A 23,555-nucleotide genomic window follows, 5' to 3' on the forward strand; every position below is an offset into this window, starting at 1 on the left:
GAACAATTAATATAGATGTTAGCTTCTGGATGACCCCCTAGGGCTGGGTGATATCGCTAAACATTGTGATATACTGATATATCACTATGTATGAAATAAGAATGGAGATGTGTAGAGGTATTGGCTGGCTTCCCGGTTTTATCCACGTTGTGATTTTTGCATTGCACGCGCGCACACACACACACACACACACACCTCCTCGGTAGTGGCGCCCGCCCTGTGGAACGCCCTCCCATCAGATGTCAAGGAAATAAACAACTATCTGACTTTTAGAAGACACCTGAAGGCAGCCCTGTTTAGGGAAGTTTTTAATGTTTTATCTCTTTCTGATTATGATTATGATTAATATTCTGTTGGGAGTTGCCCAGAGTGGCTGGGAAAACCCAGCCAAATGGGTGGGGTATAAATAAATCACCATCATCACACATACTTCATGATTAGCAATATATTGCCAGGTCAAAAACCATGAAACTGAAATCATAACATGGACTTCAAACCAGTTTTGGACGATATGTCACCCAGCCCTAACACACTTAATGATTCACATTATATTGCCAGATCAGAAATCATGAAACCGGTATCATTATATGGACATCAGTCCGGCTTTGGCCGATATATAGCCCTACTCTAGTGACCTCTGATCAATGCTTTTCTGAAGGCTGCATTACTGCTAGTTGAGAAGCAGGAGGTGCAAATAAAGAGGGACACTCAATAGTGTGAACTGGGATAGTGACTGCCATGGAGTACTGGTTTACAGGGTTGCCACAATGGACTAAATCATGCTTAAATGGCCAGTCATAGACATGCTGACTTGGTACTAAGCAGTGGTGTACTTGGGCTCTCAAATTTAAGTCCAATGCTAAAATTCAGTGCCTCCACCTCTGGGATGCATTCTACATCATTGTCGCAGTGCTGGTGCCCAGTGCGGCTGAACAAGTCGCACTTCCATAAAAAACCACCTCTGCACTAAGCCGCACTGGGGCATTTATTTACAGGAAAGTGAGTATGCAATTGCAGCCAAGCTAGGTGTGTGATTGGGACCCATAGAAGTATTAAGAGGATTTCTAGGTTTATGTTAAAATAAAAAAATTCCTTCCAGTAGCACCTTAAAGACCAACTAAGTTAGTTCTTGGTATGAGCTTTCGTGTGCATGCACACTTCTTCAGATTCCTGAAAGGAATTTTTTTATTTAGACTATGGCAGACCAACACGGCTACCTATCTGTAGGTTTATGTTGTAATTGTCTTCGTGTTTGCATTGTAATCTGTGTTGACCAGTGTTTGCTTAAATAAAACTGAATTCATTGCCTCCGAGTATTGGCAAGATCCTCTGCTGTTGTCCTTTTATTGCATTCAGATGTTCGGTTCTTGCAAAAACCATGCCACAAATATCACAAGGGACGAGGATGGCATCCGTCATTGCAGAAAGGAGTCTGAACGGCTGTCTTTCCTCAACCCATAACCTACAAAACTGGAAGTAGACAGAAGCCAGGCAGGAACACGTGATCTGAAACTTGGGATTGTGCCATCTATCCCCTGAGAGATGATTATTGGCTGTGAGAGTATGTGATTGCTTTTAGTTTTACATAATTTTTCTGTTTTAATTGTTGTGTTTTAGCACTGAAGTGTTTGCCTACCTGGGCTCCTTTGGGAGGGAAGTTAGAAAGGTAATCCTATTATATGTTTTTATATCTGCTGGAAGCTGCTCAGAGTGGCTGGGGAAACCCATTCAGATGGACGGGGGTACAAATAATAAATTATTATTACAGTTGTACCTTGGAAGCCAAATGCCTTGGCTCCTGAACGAATGGTTCCGGTTTTTTAATGTTTTTTTTTTTTTTGGAAGCCCAACGTCCGATGTGGCTTCCAATTGGCTGAAGAAGCTTCCTGCAGCCAATTGGAAGCCACACTTTGGTTTCCAAAAGTTTTGGAAGTGGAAAGGACTTCCGGAACAGATTCCGTTCGACTTCCAAGGTACAACTGTATTATTATTATTATTATTATTACAGTGGTACCTCTGGTTGCAAACTGGATCCGTTCCGGAGCCCCGTTCGCAACATGAGCAGAACGCAACCCGCAGATGCTGCTTCTGCGCATGATGTCATTTTGAGCATCTGTGCATGCGCGAGCTGCGAAACCCGGAAGTAACCCTTTCTGGTACTTCCAGGTGACTGCGGGACGCAACCTGAAAACGCTCAACCTGAAGCAAATGCAACACGAGGTATGACTGTATTATTATTCCTCTTCATCCCTGCAAGGCTGAAGACAGCAGCTCAGGATGGGATCATTCATAATATGCAACCTGGGGATTTGCGCACATGCACACGCACGTGTGCACACACACACAAACAGAGAGTGGAACTGTTGGAATGATGTGTATTTTATTAGCACAGGCATTTTGAAACAAGGTGATTGGAAGCAGCAACAGAAAACACAGAAAGGTATCGGCACCTTACACAGATAACAATTCCAAACATAAATGCTCACTCTATGCACAGCTACTAACCTCCCCACCAGTCTCCGGCCCAGAACTCCAAACATGAATGAGAAGACAATTTACACTCTCAAGACCTAGTAAATACAGGGGGAACTATGCCTCATTGCTAGGGACTCTATTTGTGCTCATCAAGTGCTCTACTATCAGTGCTCATGGGCGGGCGGTCCAGGGGCCACAGCAGACAGGACTGCATCCATCTTTTTTTCAATCCGTTGCAGCGCCTCCAACATCTCGTCCTTCCATTTTCCTGTCTCGTTCTTTAACGCCTCTGTCTCGTTCTTCAGCTTCTCAATTTCTCCGCCTGTTTTTATTATTATAAAAAACGAGAATAGAAAGACATTTTATTGCTAAAGGCCACCAAGGTGGGAGCTATCGCAACGAGGAACTATGTTGTGAGGAATGCAGTCGGTTCTCCCCTTGTGGGACTTAAGAGAGATCTGTCCCACCCAAGTTACGACTCAGTGGCGCATGGGAGTTTTAAGGCTGCATACATGCGCCACAGCTTTAAACGTAAGGTATGCACACAGATTTAACTCCAGGCCGTGGTGAGTCTGCCGCAGTAATGTAGGATGCTAGGAAAAACTGGAAATACACTAATATTGATTGAATTTTGAAATAGATTTCCTTACGTGCTGCAGATCAGCCTGATGGTATATCCGTAGCATACTTTCTGAACCCAATTTGTTTCAACAAACTTTTCCCCCTGGATGAAAAGTTCTTTCTGCCTTAAATACACATTTTGCATTGTTTTGAAACCACTCTCTGCTAAAAGAACAAAAACAAAAAACCACTCTCTGCTGGGGGTAGGAATTGCTCTGTTTATTTATTTTTTCTTCCCTTAGCGGTTATAATGCTGCAAATCAGCATTGAGATGTGCCATTGTTTTATTTTATTTATAGACTGCTATCTCCAAAAGACATCAAAGAAGTTTACGGAAAAAAATACATAAAACTATAAGCTTAAAAAGTGTGTTAAAAGGACATCAATTAACCGTTCCTGCAGGTGCTTAAAAGTTGGAAAAGAAGGTGCCTGGTGGATTTCTGTTGGCAGAATTTTGTTGGCAGTACTGGACTAATTACACTAAATAATAACAATAACAATTTATTTATACCCCGCCTATTAGGCTGGGTTGCCCCAGCCACTCTGGGCAGCTCCCAGCAGAATATTAAAAACACGATAAAACATTAAAAACTTCCCTAAACAGGGCTGCCTTCAGATATCTTCTAAAAGTCGGATAGTTGTTTATTCCCTTGACATCTGATGGGAGGGCATTCCACAGGGTGGGCACCACTACCAAGAAGGCCCTCTGCCTGGTTCCCTGTAACTTCGCTTCTCGCAGTGAGGGAACCGCCAGAAGGCCCTCAGAGCTGGACCTCAGTGTCCGGGCAGAACGATGGAGGTGGAGACGCTCCTTCAGAAAACTATTTCTGAAAACTATTTCTAGTTGTTATTTGGTACACCAGAACATAGTAAGAGCCTACTGGATCATTCCAATGGCCTGTCTAGTCCGGCATCAAGCATAAGAACATCTCTCCCCTCCTGTGGTTTCCATTCAGAAGCATGGCTGGCTTGAGCCATGACTGGTAGCCATCAATGGCCCTCTATGAATTTGTCTAATCCTCTCTTAAAGCAATCTGGGTTGTTGTCCATCATGCCTCCCGAGAATAGTTTAACTGTGTGAAAAAGGACTTCGCTTTATCTGTCCTGAATCTCCCAATACACTCAAACCTTGGCTCCCGAACGGCTCCGTTTTTTAACGTTTTGGCTCCCAAATGCCGAAAAGGTGGAAGTAAACACTTCAGTTTTCAAATGTTTTTCAAAAGCCAAACGTCCGACATGGCTTCCGCTTGAACACAGGTATCTCTTGCAACCAATCGGAAGCCGTGCCTCGGTTTTCAAATGTTTCGGAAGCCGAACGTTTGACAACCGAAGTTTGACTGGATTCGTCTTCCTTGGATGTCTGCGAGTTCCAGTGTTATGAGCGAAGACCCTCAACAACTCGGGGAACGACCGATGATGCTCCTGCAGATGATCTCAACGACCGAGCTGGGACAAAAGGGTTCAGGTGATTCACAAATTAATAATCTATATGGTAAAGGTAAAGGACCCCTGGTAAAGGCGACTATGGGGTATGGTGCTCATCTCGCTTTCAGGCCGAGGGAGCCAGTGTTTGTCCACACACAACACTGTCAAACCAATAGTTACTTAAATTCAACTAACAAATACACCCACAACGTAACTGGCTGTGTTTAACTAAGTAAATTCTTTATACATCATATAAACATAACTCTTTTCACATTATCTAATTGAATAGAAGCAATTAAGGACCAACATTTAGAACAGAAAATACAAATAGATCTGTTCTTATATAAGTAATGTCCAAATAGAAGCTTTTGTGTTCCACGTATGTCTTAGCGAATACAAGTGTCAAACATAACAACTTTAAGGAGCAGTACTTGTTAGGATATTTCCGTTCCACCTTAAAAGGGAGCAGGCTTTGAGAGTCACAAAGTCTGCGTATTTCCTGTTCACAGGATGTTTATGTTTCCTATTGCTTTCGTTTCTCTCTGTGTCTGGAGACACTGATGCAGGCAGTCATGTTTTTCTTTGTTCTGGCCAACGCTGAATAAAACTTGTAAATAATGCTCTCCTGCGTGCAACTTCTGCTGTGACAGTCTGCTGATAGAGTGTGCATGAGCTCTGGAATGTGGCAAGCTATTTTCTAGAAACTCATGTCGCTAATTGCTGATACTGCGTGCCTACGGGAGATCGATGGATCGTCCGGAGACGGCTTGGGGCCATGATGGACTTTATCTCCCTGGCAGTATCCCAACAGTACTTGCAAAATATGAACTTTTCTTTGTAATGTTCCACATCTGCCTTTCCAAAGTATGGTTGCAGTATGCAGCTGCTGTAGGCAGGTATCAGACAAAGGATACGAAAGATCTTAACACGTGCCTTTGCAAAATATAGTTGTTGTATGCCGGTGCCAGACGAAAGAACTTAAACGTGACAAGGATCCCCGGAATAATATGCGGTATCTGCTATGTCACTTGTTCCATGTCTTTGATAGACAAAATATGAGTATGCTTGGCTGATGAAGCCTGGCAGGGCGAAACAAGGTATTATTCTGGGAATCCTTGTCACATTTAAGTTCTTTCGTTTGCACGTCTGTGGAACACAAAAGCTTCTATTGCCTTCAGCAAGCCCAAATGGCTCAGTGGTTTAGATCACGGCGCCACCCGCAACGGTTTGAATGGGAAAACTTAGTTCAATAACTTGACTTACTCATTGAGGAACAGGTGGGACATTGTTGGCTGATATACCACTGCTTCACATGCCTCTCTGTGGCAGATGCTGATCTGCTACTTGCAGTTGTCGTGAGAAGACCACCACTGCTACGAGCTGCTTCCGCAAGTCCTTGAGGAGGGTACCCCAAAACAGTTTCATCTGCATCTTCCACCTCCTCCTTTATCTCTTTGAACTCAATCTGCTCTTCTGGAAGAGAAGGGGCTTGCTGGTGGTGGAAGGGAGGAGAAGGAGGAGTTCCTGGAGGTTCCTCTTCAGAAGTCGGGGTCATAGGCTCGTCCTGCTCCCATCCTTCGTTCTCTTCTCTGCATCTGGTCACCCTCCTTGCAACTTCAACTACAGGAACATACGGAGGTGGTGTTAATTAAAAACTACAACTAATCCAGAATGCTGCAGCTAGACTGGTGAAAGACCTACACTGGCTTCCAGTACGTTTCCGAGCACAATTCAAAGTGTGCTGACCTCTAAAGCCCTAAACGGCCTCGGTCCAGTATACCTGAAGGAGTGTCTCCATCCCCATCATCCAACCCAGACACTGAGGTCCAGCTCTGAGGGCCTTCTGGTGGTTCCCTCACTGCGAGAAGTGAAGTTACAGGGAACCAGGCAGAGGGCCTTCTTGGTAGTGGCACCCGCCCTGTGGAACGCCCTCCCACCAGATGTCAAAGAGATAAACAACTACCAGACTTTTAGAAGACATCTGAAGGCAGCCCTGTTTAGGGAAGCTTTTAACGTTTAATAGGTTATTGTATTTTAGTGTTCTGTTGGAAGCCGCCCAGAGTGGCTGGGGAAACCCAGCCAGATGGGCGGGGTATAAATAAAAAAATATTATTATTATAAAAATAGTATATCAGACACAGCGCATAAAAATGTAGAAAGAGCTTGCTGGACCACACCAATGGCACATCTAGTTTAGCTTCCTGGTCTCACGGTGGCCAACCAAATGCCTGTGGGGAGCTTGCGAGCAGGATTCGAACACAGGAGCCCTTTCCCCAGCTGCAGTTTCCAGAAACTGGGATTCAGAAGCATTGCTTCAACTGTGGAGGCAGAGCACAGCCGTTACGGCTAGTTTAGGGCTTTAAAGGTCAGCACCAACACTTTGAATTGTGCTCAGAAACGTACTGGGAGCCAATGCAGATCTTTCAAGACCGGTGTTATGTGGTCTCGGCGGCCGCCCCCAGTCACCAGTCTAGCTGCCGCATTCTGGATTGATTGCAGTTTCCGGGTCACCTTCAAAGGTAGCCCCAGGCAGAGTGCATTGCAGTAGTCCAAGTGGGAGATAACTAGAGCATGCACCACTCTGGCGAGACAGTCCGCGGGCAGGGTGGGTCTTAGCCTGTGTACCAGGTGGAGCTGGTAGACAGCTGCCCTGGACACAGAATTAACCTGTGCCTCCATGGACAGCTGTGAGTCCAAAATGACTCCCAGGCTGCGCACCTGTCCTTCAGGGGCAGTTACCCTATTCAGGACCAGGGAATCCCCCCCACCCGCCTGCCCCCTGTTATTTATAAAAATAAATAAGCAGCTCGGCTCCTGAGTACCTAAAGGAGCAATTCTGCCAGTATCGACCACCTTGGGCCCTACAACCAGCCCGGGAGGCCCGGTTGGCAGTGCCCCTTCCGGCTGCTGCCCAGCGGCTGCTGGCTTGTGGCATTGCCTTATCGGTGGCAGCTCGCCATTGGTGGAATTGCTCTCGTTGTCAGTCTCTGACGCATCCACTGCTGAAACGGAGAGAGAAACTGATGTGAGTGGCAGAGGGAAGGGACTGTCCAATCAGTGTAGAGCATGGGTGGCTAACCTCAAAGCTTTCCAGGGAAAGTGCTTTGGGGAGAGGGGGAGAGAATGTGCCCCCCCACACCTGTGGTGAGTGCCTCATGTTGAGTGCCAGCACCCTTTCCCCTACCCCAGAAAAAAGCACTACATGGAAAGCCACCAGGAGGACGAAGGTGGATCTATTTTGAAGAGCCAGTTAATAAAAAGTGCCTTGCAGCAGCCTTCCCTAGCTTTATGCACTCAGCCCAGCCAAGTCAAGATACTGGAATGAAGCCTCCACCTTGCAGCCCATAATTTAGGCAGCTGCTGTGGTGCAAGCAAATGAATGCCTGGGGTTGCCCTACTCTTCCCTCAGTCTGAGGCAGCAGTGGCTATGGGGAGTAGGGTGGTGAGCGGCAGGGAAGTAGTAATTTTGGCAGGTCCTACTTGTCATACTTTGGCCACCTCATGAGAAGAGAAGACTCCCTGGAAAAGACCCTGATGTTGGGAAAGATGGAGAGCACAAGGAGAAGGAGACGACAGAGGACGAGGTGGTTGGACAGTGTCCTCGAAGCTACAAACATGAGTTTGACCAAACTGCGGGAGGCAGTAGAAGACAGGAGTGCCTGGCATGCTCTGGTCCAGGGGGCCACGAAGAGTCGGACACGACTGAACGACTAAAGAACAACAACTTGTCATAAAAAGGGCGAGAAAATCTGCACTTTCTAAACAACCCTTAAGATTCAGGAGACCTGACCCCCGCTAATTTGCACCTGCAGGGCTGGGACCTGCCTGTCTCTCCTTATAGAAAGGAATCCAAAAAGCTGAGGCCATCACTGAGAAAGCCCTTTTATAACCACAACCAATTGCATCTCCAAAGCCATTTTTTAAGCTGGTACTTCCCATGGCTTGTGATCGGAAAGGAGGACTCCTATAGGAGCTGAATTTGAATCTTGCACCTCTGAACTCAGAACCTGATCAACAGGATGCTACCAGGAATTCCAAAAGTGCGAAATCTATTGTCATTTATTTATATCCCACCTTTCCCCCGATGTGATTCAAAGCAGCTTGATGGGACTCAATCTTGTTAGCACAGGATCTTGCCTTAATTTAAAAATTATTAACACCTTACATTGTTTTTTTTTACCAGTTTAATATAATTATTTTATATTTCTCATTTTAAAAATTTGCATTGTTTTTAATTCTTTATTTAATAGTATACTTAACATACTATATTGTGCTTTATGTGGTCTGTTTTCTTCCTACCTATTGGTTATTACACACACACACACACACACACACACACAAACACACACACACACACACACACACAGGATCTAAAGTTTGTATCAAACTTTATATCATTTATCACTAGATTTTAAGCTTTGTCATCTACATCCTGCTGGACAGCAGTCTGAGTTCAAAGCTCTGCTCAGCCACTGATTTACATAGATTAATTATTTTATTTTTTTAAAAAAAGATTCTGGAGTGATAAATCTGGAAAAAATCAGAAGACCCTGCAAATCAGAAGGTTTCTTTTAAAACATACCTGGCTTTCTGTGCTCCCCAAAAGGTGGTTTCCCAGCTGCAATCCAAACCGAAGTCACTTCCTTGTAGAAGGGAGGAGGGTTCTTGACTCTGAGCTGTCCGCAGGCCGCCTCGATGCCCTGGTTGAAAAAGTCAATCTTCAGGCGCTTCCACTTGTCGCGGAGCTGGCAGCTGGATCTGGAGAATCCCAGAGAGAGCATTTCATCCTGCAGGGCTTTCCAGTGCTTCTCGTCCACAGCCGGGCTGCTGCTGCTCATAAACGCCTTGATGCCGGGGCTACGGGCGATTATAGAGAGCATCTTTTGGGTTTCGTCTCCGGTCCATCTAGGACGACAACATGCAAGAGTCAAAGAAGTGTATTGGCACGATAAAATAAATCAAGATGACTTCTCTCTCCCTCTAGCAAAACGACCGTATTTTTTGCTCCATAAGACGCACCTTTTCCTTCCTAAAAGGTAAGGGGAAATGTGTGCGTGTCTTATGGAGCGAATGCAGGAGGGAGGCTCTGTCAGCGCTCCCTTTAAAGAGCACACGGAGTGTGTGTGAGGCTCTTGGGGGCTTTTCCCCGAGGAGGGAGAAGGGCAGCTCCGCGTGCTCTTTAAAGGGAGCACAGCTCTTGGGGGCTTTTCCCCGAGGAGGGAGAAGGGTAGCGCCGCGCGGCTCTCTAAAGGGAGCACAGCTTTTGGGGGCTTTTCTGGTAGGTGGGGGAAGGGACTGATGAGCTGCCCTTCTCCCCCTCAGGGAAAAGCCCCCCACTCCGTGTGCTCTTTAAAGGGAGCACGGCTCTTGGGGCAGCTTTCCTCCCACTGCCCTGAAGAGGCTTCGTGCGGCTATCCCAGAAGATTCAGAATTTTTTTTTTCTTGTTTCCCTCCTCCAAAAACTAGGTGCGTCTTATGGTCTGGTGCGTCTTATAGAGCGAAAAATACGGTAGTTGGTTTGGGGAATTCGGCTGGTTAACGTAAGAACATAAGAAGAGCCTACTGGATCAGGCCAATGGCCGACCTAGCTCAGCATTTTGGTTTCATGGTGGTCATCCAAATATCTTTGGGAATCCCACAGGTAGCATTTGAGCATAAGAACACTCTGTCCTCCTGTGGTTTCCAGAAACTGTGATTCAGAGGCAGAGTTGAGTCACCATGCCTAACAGCCATTAAGAGCCCTCTCCTTCATGAATTTGTCTAATCCTCTTCTGTTCCACAGTTTATGTGCTGTGTGAAGAGCACTTTATCTACCCTGCGTCTTCCAACATAATGCCTTTGCTTTCCCCTCAGAAACCAACACAGTATATGCTTTTAATGTTTAACAGACCATTGTATTTTAATATTTTGTTGGAAGCTGCCCAGAGTGGCTGGGGAAACCCAGCCAGATGGGTGGGGTATAAATAAATAAATTATTATTATTATTATTATTATTATTATTATTATTATTATTAGTCTTCTTCTTCTCAACAATTTTTACAGGACATCTAAAGTCAGCCCTGTATCAGGAATGTTTGACATTTTTTTATTATTATTTTGCTGGCCAGATGGGCGGGGCATTTGTTGTTGTTGTTGACCTATATCCCTCTTCACTAAACAGGGCTGGGAGAGACCCTACTTCAAATAATACTAACAATACTAATAGTAGTACGCCCAACCCGTGAAACACCCTCCCATCAGATATCAAGGAAATAAACAGCTATCTAACTTTTAGAAGGAATCTGAAGGCTGCCCTGTTTAGGGAAGTTTTTTTAATGTTTTATCGTGTTTTTAATATTCTGTTGGGAGCTGCCCAGAGTGGCTGGGGAAACCCATAATGTATGGTGATTGTTATTAATATGTATTATTTATATCCTGCCCATCTGGCAGGGTTGCCCCAGTCATAATAAACACAATAAAACACCAAACATTAAAAAAACCTCCCTTCAGATGCCTTCTAAAAGTTGTGTAGTCCTTTATCTCCTTGACATCTGATGGGAGGGTGTCCCACATGGGGTGGCACCCATTCTCAAACTTTGGAGAGCTACAGCCAGTCAGTGTTGAGTAGGGATGGCTAACCTATTTCCCTCCCACTGAGGTTGGACCCCAGCTCCCCTCAGTCTCGCCTGCCATGGCCAATAAGTTCCATAATACTTGGAGTTGCAGTCCAACAGCTGGAGGGCCACATATCTGGCCCCCACCCTGGTGTGCGCAGTACCAAGATCAACCAACAGTTATGAGAGCGACCTGTGTTAAAAACGCATTTGTTCATCCCAAGACTTGCATAGCGTAGGGTATGAAGGGGGTGAGTGGGTGTTTATGAGAGCGCTGGGCTAATATTGACGTTCCTTCATTGTGAAGTTACCTTTGAGATACAGTGGTACCTCAGGTTACATACGCTTCAGGTTACAGACTCCGCTAACCCAGAAATAGTGCTTCAGGTTAAGAACTTTGCTTCAGGATGAGAACAGAAATTGGGCTCTGGCGGTGCGTCAGCAGCAGGAGGCCCCATTAGCTAAAGTGGTGCTTCAGGTTAAGAACAGTTTCAGGTTAAGAACGGACCTCCGGAACGAATTAAGTACTTAACCCGAGGTACCACTGTACTTCATGCAAAGCAGTTCCTAAATGGAATTGCAGAGGAGGGTCATGCAGACGATAGCATCCCACATGCAGAAACACAGGCGGATTTGTGCACGCACTGCAAAGGGGGACATTTATTAAATGTATTTATTAAATATGGAGGGGATTTTTTTTGCCTATGCTTCCCCGATTATTATTGTTTTGTAAACCCCACCCCCTGCCCAACAATGAGCAGCTTTATCTGAGAGGCGACAACGCTCGAGAACATCCTAACCCCAAAATTTCTATAACAGCCTTTCGGAAACAGATTCCTTGCGCGTCCCTAGAAGAAAGTGGGTTGCCTTGACCTGAAGCTCTTTCCACACTCCAGACACATTTCCTTCTCCCCATAGCTGGGTTTCTGTATAGATATCAACCAGCTGTACTTGCAAATCACCTTTTCCAGCAGGCAGGACACTCTTCCCCTTCCTCCGCGTTTTGCGGTGTTTGGTCTCGCGCGCGGCCTGCGATTCCGGAGAAGTGGCCACACACATGAGCAGAACTCTCGTTGCTTCTGGTTCCCTCCCGCTTCTTCGCTTCATCTTGATCCCAGTCGTCCTCTTCCGTGTGTGGGCAGCTAGCGCAGTCCTCGTACACCGGATGGGCTTGGCATTCGTTGTCCGTCTCCCAAACATCTCCTCCTGAAAAAGAGAGGAGGCAAACGTGTCTGCTGCAATTATCTATTTATCTACCGCTTCCTACGGGGCATATCAAAGCAACATCGCAATGTAAACATTGGTTTAACAAATTCAGATGGGCATTAAAGGGCTATTTAAGGAAATGTTATCTTTTGATGCGAGCAAGATTTGAAACATGAGCAACAGAAGGAACTGGAGAACACAATTTTGATGTATTGGTGCAAGACAGAGGTTTTCAACCTTTTGGAGTCCATAGCTCCCTTGGCCAATTTCCTTCTTTCTGCGGCACCCCTGTGGGGCTCAGAAACCCAGTTATGTCCCCCCTTGCCGGCAGCCACTCACCCCTTTCCAAACACCCTCCTTTGGGTATTGTTCCCTCAGCCACCCGCTCTGAGACCCCACAGCTAATTCTCCCCTGGCCTCCTCGCTGGTCCAAGTAGGACCAATTCAGCCAGCTAGCCCTGGGGATTATCTAATTGATTTTTTATTTTTATTGTTATTCATGTTTTTATACTGTATTTTATGCTGCTTTTATAATTAGGTGTTTTAAAGTGTTTTAAATTTGTTGTTAGCCGCCCTGAGCCTGGTTTTTGAACCGGGAAGGGCGGGGTATAAATAAAATTTTATTATTATTATTATTATTCTCCCCTCTCCTTGGGAGTTCTCTGGGCAGCTGCCGCCACCACTCCTGGTCTCTGGGCTGCTGCCCCCCCCGCTCCAAAGAGAGGTGTCTCCTCATGTCATCCCCCCCAGCGGCCTGGGAAGAAGATGCCCCCATCCTTAGTGGCCCAATGGAGACTGGCCAAAGCTGAGTATGAGGCCACCACTTACTCACCTTGGGAGGCAGCAGTAGCAGCAGCAGGGGGCACCGCCGGGCCTGCCAAGTGGAAAGGCTCCCCTTTGGCATTGGGCACTCAGCTCCCAGGCAGGCATTACACACAGCAAGCACAAGAAAGGCTAGCACAGCACCTGCCTGGCCTCCCACCTGTCTGTCCATCCCCAACAGCAAGGGCTGGCTGGGAGCTGTGTGCCCTTGTCCACTTGCTTGCTTACTCTGAGGCTGCCTCAGCTCACGGCACCCAGCACCCCCTGGCCAGCCCCAGAGGCACCATTCACCTGGGGAGGTTGTAGCCAGGGCTGCTGCCACAAACAGCTGTGCAAGCCTTTGGGAGGCATAGACACAAGAGGGCATCAGAGGAGGGAAGGAAGGAAGGAAGGAAGGAAGGAAGGAAGGAAGGAAGGAAGGAAGGAAGGAAGGGGCGGGTGTTGCCCAAGGCACCCCTGACCATCCTTCAAGGCACCCCAGGGTGCCAGGGCACACTGGTTGTAAAGAAATAGAAGGTACTGTGCAGCAGAAGGGGCGGGGATTAAAATACCATGGGAAGTTGGGAAAATACAAATCTTCTACGTATGGAAGTACATAGGTTAAACTTTTGAAAATTCAATAAAAATTTACAACAGCAGCAGCAGCAGCAGCATCAACATCAAACCAGTTTGTTATTCCACGAAAGATTAAAAAAGCGAGTAGGAAACGTAAGAACACGGTCAGGGGAAAAAACAATGCTGTCCAGGGTTGTAAAGACAGTGGAGAGAATAATTGGGTGCACTCTTCCCACCTTGGATCAAATCTACGCTTCCAGGTGCCATAAGAAAGCTGAAGATAGCGCAGAATAGTGCGCACCCCGGAAATGATCTCTTTTAGCTTCTGCCTTCTGGAAGAAGCTACAGGGTTATAAAGACTACGACTAGCCGCATGAGAAACAGTTTCTATCCAAATGCGATTTTGGTTTTAAACGCAGTGTAAGGTAGTCTCTGTGGGAGTATATTGTATTTAATTATGGGGTATCAGAGTTTTTAGGGGGCTAACCAGGCTGGGATAGCTGGGATAGCACGCTTGTTGGTTTTTGAATGTCTGATGTAGATTTTTTCAATTACGTTGTTCTGTATGGGACAATGACAATAAAGATTATCGTATTGTAACAGAACAGTGGGGATTCCAAAATAATTGCAGACTACCACTTCTACTGATGTGTTTGATGCTTTTACTGTTGTTACCACAGCACTGTCTTTTTAGATTGCATTCCGCCGGATGGCATTTTACACAAAAGCGCAGCCTGCAAACATTTAAGCAAAACGCACAAATAAATATGGCTTGGGACTGGCGTACCTAAAGGGGCGACTCCGCCGGTATCAACCACCTCGGGTCCCACGATCCGCAGGGGAAGCCTGGTGGCTGGTGCCTCTTTGAGCTGCTGCTTAGTGGTCGCTGGCCTGTCGCAGGGCCTTATTGGGGGTAGCTCCCCATTTGTGGAATTGCTTTCGTTGTCCGTCTCGCACACATCCACCACTGAAATTGAGAGAGAAACCGAAATGAGTGGAAACACGGTTGGAGGCCTTAAGGCTTTCTGAATACTGGTTTCTGGAAACCGGGGAAAGCGCTCTTGGTGGGCTAAAGCTTCCCCATACCTGGTATAGATAGATCTTCGCATGGAGCAGGTGATGGTCTTCTTTCTACATCACCTTTGCTATCTGGCTTTCCTCAACGTTGTTACAGAAATCGGACAGTGAGAAATGTTCAAACATACATAGCTTACAGGCCTTCAAATAGACCCCCTTAGATACAATGCACCGTTGACGTTTGTAGAACTGTTGGAAACTTCTGGCAAAGTCCTCTTTTCATACTGCTTTCAGTTCCCTCTTCACAGCAGCTTAGACGTGTGACATGTTGGAAAATCTATGCCCTTTCAGTGCAGATTTCAGTTTTGGAAAAAGAAAGAAATCTGGTGGGGCCAGATCGGGAGAATATGGAGGGTGGGACAACCCACTAACCTCAGTAGCTGTTTCACACGGAATATGCAATTCTTCCGCCATCATTTGGATGGACAAACGCCAATCCCACAACAATAACTCACAACATTTGCTGCTTGTCGATGGTCTGCCAGACTGAGGGTCATCTTCGATGGTTTGCCGTGAAGGGAAGTTTTTGCCTCTGCACATGAGTCTGAGAATGTTCTGAACAGTTCCCATTGAGTTCATGAAACAGTGTACCTTGACCTGTTCTTAATGCATTGTTGACCACATCTACGGACTGCGATTGTTATGTTCTTTCAAGTCATGCAATATCAATCATTAGTAACTATGTGTTCCCTTTCCCAACCTTCATGATTAATGCCCTTACATTGTATTCATGTTAACCAATCAGCAACGAGCGCACCTGTGGCAATGTTGTAATATTCAATAAAAGAGTCTTCTCGGGGTTTGCTCCAGAGATGCCTCCCAGATGACACTTGCTACTCGTCTGTCGTGATTTCAACCCAACATCTGGTGACCCCGACATGAAAGGCTTAAACCACTCATACGCGGGCTTTTGACTTACAGTTTCATCTCTGTACACAATTGTGAGCATTTCATGGGTTTCCGATGCCGATTGTATGTTCGAATATTTCTCGCTGTCCGATTTCTGTGACCATTCACCAAACTTTCCAATCACATCTTGTATTTCAGTGTTGTTATATCTATTGAACTACAACTCCCATCGACCCCAGATTGGCGAAGGCTGCCCTAGATAAACAACCTGGGTCATGAGAATCATAGAATTGGACTAGAAAGCGACCCCAAGGGTCATCTAGTCCAACCCCCTGCAATGCATGAACCACAACTAAAGTTCTGTAGTCTTGTAGGAGCTTATAGGCTTGCGGGGGGGAAAGGCGGAATGCTGGAATGAGAAATATGGGGGAAAACTACATTGGGCCAAGGATTTTGGGTATAACATACAGTTAAAAGACTGGGGAAAACTGTGGAAAGAAGGATTAAAATTTACAGTATGCAATGCCTTGAAAGAAAATGTGATGAAAACGATGTACAGATGGTATATTACACCAGTGAAATTAGCTAAAATGTACAATCGAGTAATAAATGTTGGAAATGTAAAGAAAAAGAAGGATCTTTTTATGACATGACAGTTCTGTAAGGAGGACTATGCGAAATATTGCAGAGAAGATTATGAAGAGAATTATTAGTTAAGGATTATTAAAAGTAATAAGGAAATTAATGAAATGTAGATTAAGTGATAAAGATTGAAAAATCTTCATATGTGGTTAATGAAAGTCCAAAACATTGTATAAGATAAGAAAATATGTTATATTATTGGAAATTATATGTAAAAATCAATAAAAATATAATAAAAAAGAGAGAAATATGGGGAGGAAATGACACCCAGAAACAGAACATCCTGCAAATAGTAAGGATTTTCCTTAAAAAAAACCTACCAGGCTTTCTGCGTTCCCCGAAAGGCGGCTTCCCTGCCGCGATCCAGATTGCAGTTAATTCCTTGTAGAAGGCAGGAGGATGCTTGACTCGAATTTGTCCACACGCTGCCTTGATTCCCCGATTGAAAAAGTCGATCTTCAGGCGTTTCCACTTTGCACGGAGCTGGCAGGTGGATCTCGAGTATCCCAGGGCATGCATGCTGTCCTGCAAGGACTTCCAGTACTTCTCGTTGGTAGCCGTGCTACTGCTCATAAACACCTTGGTGCCGGCGCTCTGAGCTATTATAGAGAGCATCTTTTGGGTTTCATCTCTGGTCCACCTACGGCAACGTGCAAGAGTGAGGCATTGTATACAGCAAGGCGGCAGGAAAAGCTCTCTCTCTCTCCCTAACAAAACTAGCTGGATTGACTGTATGGGACTGGCAGAAATGACTAGCAGAATCCGTGACCAGGGAGAAGAGTCGGCAGAAGAAGACTGGAAAAAATTTAAGGACTATTTACAAAAATATTGTAAAATTAAGGAATGTTGAATGATGTTGGATTGAAATTAAGTGGTTTCAAGCTGTAATTATGATAAAATGGTTTTCTTTTTGTAAGCAAGAATTTAAAGTTATAATAATCTAAGATGTTGGAGAGAAAATAAGGTGTTTCTTTTTTTCTTTTTAAGCTGTAATGCTTTGAGATAAGGATTTGCTGTATAAATAACTTGAACTGGATATACAAGAAGGGGAGGTATGAGGAGGTCCGGGAAATAAGTTATGAGAAAATAAGTTGTGAAATTTATGTGTTTTTAATGTTTTTATGTTTGCTTTTTTTCTTTTTGTTTGTAAAAAATTGGAAAATCTAATAAATATTTAAAAACAAACAAACAAACAACTAGCTGGTTTGAGGAGTCCAGTTTGATGTTGTTGTTGTTAATAGAATTTATATACCGCCCAAAACCTGGAGGTCTCAGGGCAGTTCAGAGAACAAATTCAAAATATAAAACCACATAATATATACAGTTGTACATTGGAAGTCGAACGGAATCCGTTCCGGAAGTGTGTTTGACTTCCAAAACGTTCGAAAACCAAAGTGCGGTTTCTGATTGGCTGCAGGAAGCCAATTGTGCACAAAACAATTTATTAAGCCGTTTAAGATGTACATATGGACTCTCGCGGGTGGCGCTGTGGGTTAAACCACAGAGCCTAGGGCTTGCCGATCAGAAGGTCGGTGGTTCGAATCTCCACGATGGGGTGAGCTCCCGTTGCTCGGTCCCTGCTCCTGGCAACCTAGCAGTTCGAAAGCACGTCAAAATGCAAGTAGATAAATAGGTACTGCTCCGGTAGGAAGGTAAACAGTGTTTCCGTGCGCTGCTCTGGTTCGCCAGAAGCGGCTTAGTCATGCTGGCCACATGACCCAGAAGCTGTATGCCGGCTCCCTCAGCCAATAAAGCGAGATGAGCGTCGCAACCCCAGAGTTGGCCACGACTGGACCTAATGGTCAGGGGTCCCTTTACCTTTATGGACTCTCCTTAAGGGCAGGGGGATGTGAACTCCTGCCCTCCCAGACTCCTTCTCAAAGATCTTGTAGCTGAGCCAGCATCCTTTCAGTTCAGCCACAAAAGAAGGGATTTATACAGGATATAGTTAGTTTAAGGTGTTGCTCTGTTGTGATTCTCTGCTGCAGATTAGCTTAGCCAGGTGCCTTAGAATTGAGCCTGATGCACTAGACAATTTTTCTTGAGTTACAAAAAAACCAAACAACTCCCCTCCCCCCCTGGACATTTTGCCAAATTTTTAAAAAGAAATTTTAATCCTGGAAAAAGAGGGAAAATGGCAACCAGATCTGAAAAAGAGGACATGTCCTGGAAAAAGAGGACATATGGCAGCCCTAACTGCGAGGGTCCCTTGGAGCTTGCCGTAGACAGAAGGAGGGGACTGACACAGAGGGCGAGTGAAGGGGGAGTTACAAGCCAACTGCTTCATCTAGACCAGCATCTACAACTCCCATCACCCCTCGCTAGCAAGGCCAGAGCTCAGGGATGATGGGAGTTGTAGTCCAACATCATCTGGGGACCCACAGGTTGAGGAACTGCTGATTTAGACAGAAACAACCTTCAGAAGTCTCTCTGTGTCGTTTGTTCTCTAATCTGCAAATGGCCTGTTCTCTTTGTAGGCTCCCTGTCAAAGGTTTTCCATATGGGTATCAACGTGCTGATTTACAGGCAAACCTTTTCCCACAGGCAGGGCACTCTTTCCTCCCATCTCTCCGAAGGTTGCTTTGGGCTCGTAACTGCGCCGCAATTTCACATAAGTTGCCGTCTGGGCACGAAAGGGGCTCATGACTCCTCTCACTGTTTTTACTTCCCTCCTGCTTCTTCAATCCATCCTGATTCCACGCGTCGTCCTCTGTGTCGGGACACTTATTGCCTTCCCCAAACACTGGGTGCGCTTTGGTTTCGTTGTCTGTCTCCCAGACATCCCCTCCTGAAAAATCAAAGAGAAAATGTGAAGATTATGTCAGTTTGTATTTCTTGGTGCAGAAAGTAGTGATCTGATGTGTAGAGATCTTTTCTATTCTAATTCATACAAGGAGGTTCTGGAAGATTCTCTGTGTGAAAGAAACTTCATGATGTTTGGGTTATTCCTTCAGAGAAGCTGGCTTAAACTGGGTCTGTTATTTCTTTCAGAAAAGGGCATGCTGGCTATAATGATAAGGCCAGAAAGAACCTGGGTTGTACATTTTCTCGTTCTCTCTCTTTTCCTTCTGGTGTGGAACGCTAAGTATGCTTAGTGTTAAGGTTTAGTTTTATAAGAAGTTATTGTAAGTTTAAGTTAATTCTGCTGCAACTGGGTTTATTGTGGACAGTGCCAATCCTAAATGTATTGGATTTGTGAACATTATGCTTGTTTGCATAATTTTTTGGAATCCTGCAAGTTTTTACTCTGCTAACTATACATTGGAATCTGCTTTGGATCATCCAGTAGAATTTCAATGATAGATTACTCTTATGATTATCATAGAGATAACAACAGAGACTCCATCTCCTCAGAATATTGTGAAAGAACAATGTCCATCAACATCTGATGATCTCCTTCTACTGGTCCACAATAGAAAGTGTCCTTTCATACTGCATCACGGTGTGGGACGCTGGTTTGACATCAACTGATAGGAAGTGCCTACGGAGGGTGGTGAATACAGCACAAGATATTATGGGCTGTCCCGTGAATCCACTGGATGAAATAGCGGAAGAACGTTGCCTCAGGACAGTGAGGAAAATTCTCAGGGATGATTCACACCCTGGCCCGCACTTTCTTGATCTCTTGCCCTCAGGCAGAAGATATAGAAGCATGATTAGTCGCACCAACAGGGTAAAGAACAGCTTCTATCCCTGGGCTGTTAGGCTGCTGAATGAAAAGATAACAACAGGGCAACTGACTTTCGGGTTTGGTGGGTGTGCGTAAGTAAACGAGGGGAATTAAGACTAAGAGAGCTGAGTGGGGGGTGCTCGTGTAATCTCACTGTATACATGTTGTACAATAAAGTATTTCAATTTCAATGTAAAACCAGAATTGTGGAGATGGAAAGGACCCTGAGGGTTTACTAGTTAAACACCCTGTCAACCTTTTCTACTGCATATTATTTCATAATACTTCTCCATATTGTCCATGATATTTGCTACATCACAAGTGTTATCAAAACCCTGCTAATGTTTTCGTCTGCTTACAGTGGCCCCCTAAATAAATCATAAATTTCCCCCTTTCTTTATTGAAGATTTTGTTCCTGAGCTTTCCTGTCAGTTCTGCCGTTTCGGCATTTTATTCGGCCTGTAGATTCTTAAATAAAACAAGTAAGTATTTTGGGACCCAAGTACCCAAAGGAGCGACTCTCTGGGTATCACTGATCTCAGAGCCTACAGTTGGTAAGGGAGGTCTTGCTGGTGGGGCTGCTTCTGTCTGCTGCCCGGCTGGCGCTGCCCAGTGACAGGGCCTTCTGAACGGCGGCTCCCCATTTGTGGAATTGCTTTCATTGTCCGTCTCCCACACATCCACCACTGAAATTGAGAGAGAATCCAGAATGAGTGGAACGTCAAATCAGTGAACAAGCCAAATCAACCGTTTACAGATTCCAGCAGAGAACAGAAAGGTAAGATACTGGGATGAGGAATATGGATGAGATGAAGGTTTGTTTGGGTTAGAGGACTGCATATAACACCTTGGTTGTCGAAGTTTTCGGAAGTCAAACGGTCTTCCGGAACGGATTACGTTCAACAACCGAGGTTCCACTGTAATTAGAATTATTAATTATACTGTTGCGAACGCATAAAGACGTGGTGAATGTTGCATTGGAGGAAATATGATTTAAAACTAAGATTAATGATTTATATGGATGGATAAAAGATGATTACTTGATTAACTGGGAAGATAGATAAAAGTCTAAGCAGGAATCGAACAAGCACAGTCAATGGTAATAGAACGCAGGGGAAAGTATTAGAAGTAAAAAGTACCGTATTTTTTGCTCTATAAGACGCACCAGACCACAAGACGCACCTAGTTTTTGGAGGAGGAAAACAAGAAAAAAAAATATTCTGAATCTCAGAAGCCAGAACAGCAAGAGGGATTGCTGTGCAGTGAAAGCAGCAATCCCTCTTGCTGTTCTGGTTTTTGGGATAGCTGCGCAGCCTGCATTCGCTCCATAAGACGCACACGCATTTCCCCTTACTTTTTAAGAGGGAAAAAGTGAGTCTTATAGAGCAAAAAATACGGTACTTCATTATGAGCAGCAAAGGGGGGGGCTGAAAAGAAACATCTTGAAAGGGGGGTGGATAGTCAACTTTCAAATTTGTGTTAAATTTGAATTAATTTGTTAAATATATGGAAAATTAATACAAAATAATTGGCAAAAATGGGGGGAACCCTGCAAATCAGGTTCCCCCCTTTAAAAAACTTACCAGGCTTTTTCCGTTCCCCGAATGGGGGCTTCCCAGCTGCAAGCCAGATGGAAGTCACTTCTTTATAGAAGGGAGGCGGGTGCCTCACCCTGACGTCCCCGTCAGCCGCCTTTAAGCCCTGGTTGAAGAAGTCGATCTTCAGGCGCTTCCATTTGGCACGCAGCTGGCAGGTGGACCGGACGTATCCTTCAGCAAGCATATCAATTTGCAAGGCTCTCCAGTATCTTTCGTTGGTAGCTGAACTGCTGCTCATGAACACCTTAATGCCGGGGCTGTGCGCTATTATGCAGAGCATTTTCTGGGTCTCCTCTCTCGTCCACCTACGGCAATGGGCAAGAGTGAGAAACTGTGGTTGTTATGCAATAAACAAACGCGATAAACCCCCTTGCAAGACTAGCTAGTTTGTGGCACCTGCTCAGTTCACCTTTGTGCAGGTAGCGAAGACAACCTTGCCAACAAAGGTCCGTATAGTTAAAGCTATGGTTTTCCCAGTAGTGATGTATGGAAGTGAGAACTGATCGCCGAAGAATTGATGCTTTTGAATTATGGTGCTGGAGGAGACTCTTGAGAGTCCCATGGGCTGCAAGAAGATCAAACCTCTCCATTCTGAAGGAAATCAGCCCTGAGTGCTCACTGGAAGGACAGATCCTGAAGCTGAGGCTCCAAGACTTTGGCCACCTCATGAGAAGAGAAGACTCCCTGGAAAAGACCCTGATGTTGGGAAAGATGGAGGGCACAAGGAGAAGGGGACGGCAGAGGATGAGATGGCTGGATAGTGTTCTCAAAGCTACCAGCATGAGTTTGACGAAACTGCGGGAGACAGTGGAAGACAGGAGTGCCTGGCGTGCTCTGGTCCAGGGGGTCACAAAGAGGTGGACACGACTAAACGACTAAACAACATGGCTGAGTCACAAGGGCTGAAAAGAGTTCGTGTATGAATTCAACAGTGCTTAGTTTATTTTTTGGTCACTCTTTTGTTATAATTGTTAAGATTGTTTTACAGCTTATGAATGCTATAGTGCTTTGTGAATCCCATGATATAAATTTTGTTGTAATTGTGCTGCTTTGCTGGTTTTTTAAGTTGTTTTGCTAATACAGTAGATGCTTGGGTTGCGAACGTGATCTGTGCGGGAAGCATGTTCGCAACCCGCAGCGTTCGCAACCTGCCGCGGCACATCTGTGCACGTGCGGGTCACGATTCAGCACTTCTGGTACTTCCAGGTTCGGCGCGGTGCGCAACCCAAAATTGTGCAACCCGAAGCATCTGTAACCCGAGGTATGACTGTAGTGTCTTATAGACTGTAATTTTTTTACTGATGATGTGTTAACTATTCTATATGGTTTATGTTCTGTTCTGTTCTGTTATTGCTATATATTGTTTGCAAAACATTGTTTCTCTGTATAGGGAAGTTTTTAATGTTTGAAGGAGCATCTCCACCCCGATCATTCAGCCCAGACACTGAGGTCCTCCTCTGAGGACCTTCTGGCGGTTCCCTCACTGCGAGATGTGAGGTTGCATGGAACCAGGCAGAGGGCCTTCTTGGTAGTGGCACATGCCCTGTGGAATGCACTCCCATCAGATGTCAAGGCAATAAACAACTATCTGACTTTTAGAAGACATCTGAAGGCAGCCCTGCTTAGGGAAGCTTTTAATGTTTGATGTTTTATCATGTTTTCAATATTCTGTTGGGAGCTGCCCAGTGTTGCTGGGGAAACCCAGTCAGATGAGCGTTGTTGTTGTTGTTGATGATGATGTCTTACTGTGTCTTAATTTGTTGGAAGCCGCCCAAAGTGACTGGGGCAACCCAGTTAGATGGGCGGGGTATAAATAATAAAATTATGATGATGATGGAATAGGACATCTCTATTTTCATTAGAGAAATGTTGGAGAGTAGGGTACATTGCTAAGAGACAGTTCAGAAGGCCATGAATACATTAATTGTAGTAGTAGTAGTAGTAGTAGTAGTAGTAATAATAATAATAATGCATATATTATGGAAGATGTGCATGACTCACAGCCTTGTGCATATTTATCCG

General features: G+C 45.1%; 1 protein-coding gene and 1 long non-coding RNA gene across 2 annotated transcripts in view; one reads left to right on the forward strand and one right to left on the reverse strand.

The window, feature by feature from the left end:
- The first annotated feature begins 938 nt into the window (after positions 1–938).
- Positions 939–1,323, forward strand: LOC310702130. The gene is made up of 2 exons (XR_014523276.1): positions 939–1,068; positions 1,228–1,323. It is a non-coding gene; the product is annotated as an uncharacterized lncRNA (long non-coding RNA).
- Positions 1,324–2,361: 1,038 nt separating this feature from the next.
- The window catches only part of LOC310701082 (uncharacterized protein), a 35,914-nt gene continuing 14,720 nt past the window's right edge, over positions 2,362–23,555 (reverse strand). The window contains exons 8-17 of the mRNA XM_083491297.1: positions 21,519–21,838; positions 20,442–20,621; positions 18,798–19,053; positions 16,586–16,905; positions 14,485–14,664; positions 12,077–12,320; positions 9,104–9,426; positions 7,344–7,523; positions 5,785–6,141; positions 2,362–2,797 (exon numbers count right to left, since the gene is read on the reverse strand). Coding sequence (XP_083347423.1) covers positions 2,640–2,797; positions 5,785–6,141; positions 7,344–7,523; positions 9,104–9,426; positions 12,077–12,320; positions 14,485–14,664; positions 16,586–16,905; positions 18,798–19,053; positions 20,442–20,621; positions 21,519–21,838 — 2,518 coding nt within the window. The 3' untranslated portion in view covers positions 2,362–2,639. The remainder of the gene's footprint in view (positions 2,798–5,784; positions 6,142–7,343; positions 7,524–9,103; positions 9,427–12,076; positions 12,321–14,484; positions 14,665–16,585; positions 16,906–18,797; positions 19,054–20,441; positions 20,622–21,518; positions 21,839–23,555) is intronic.

Source organism: Podarcis liolepis (assembly GCF_965112155.1).
Source record: "Podarcis liolepis genome assembly, chromosome: 2".
In the NCBI taxonomy this organism is placed as follows: domain Eukaryota; kingdom Metazoa; phylum Chordata; class Lepidosauria; order Squamata; family Lacertidae; genus Podarcis; species Podarcis liolepis.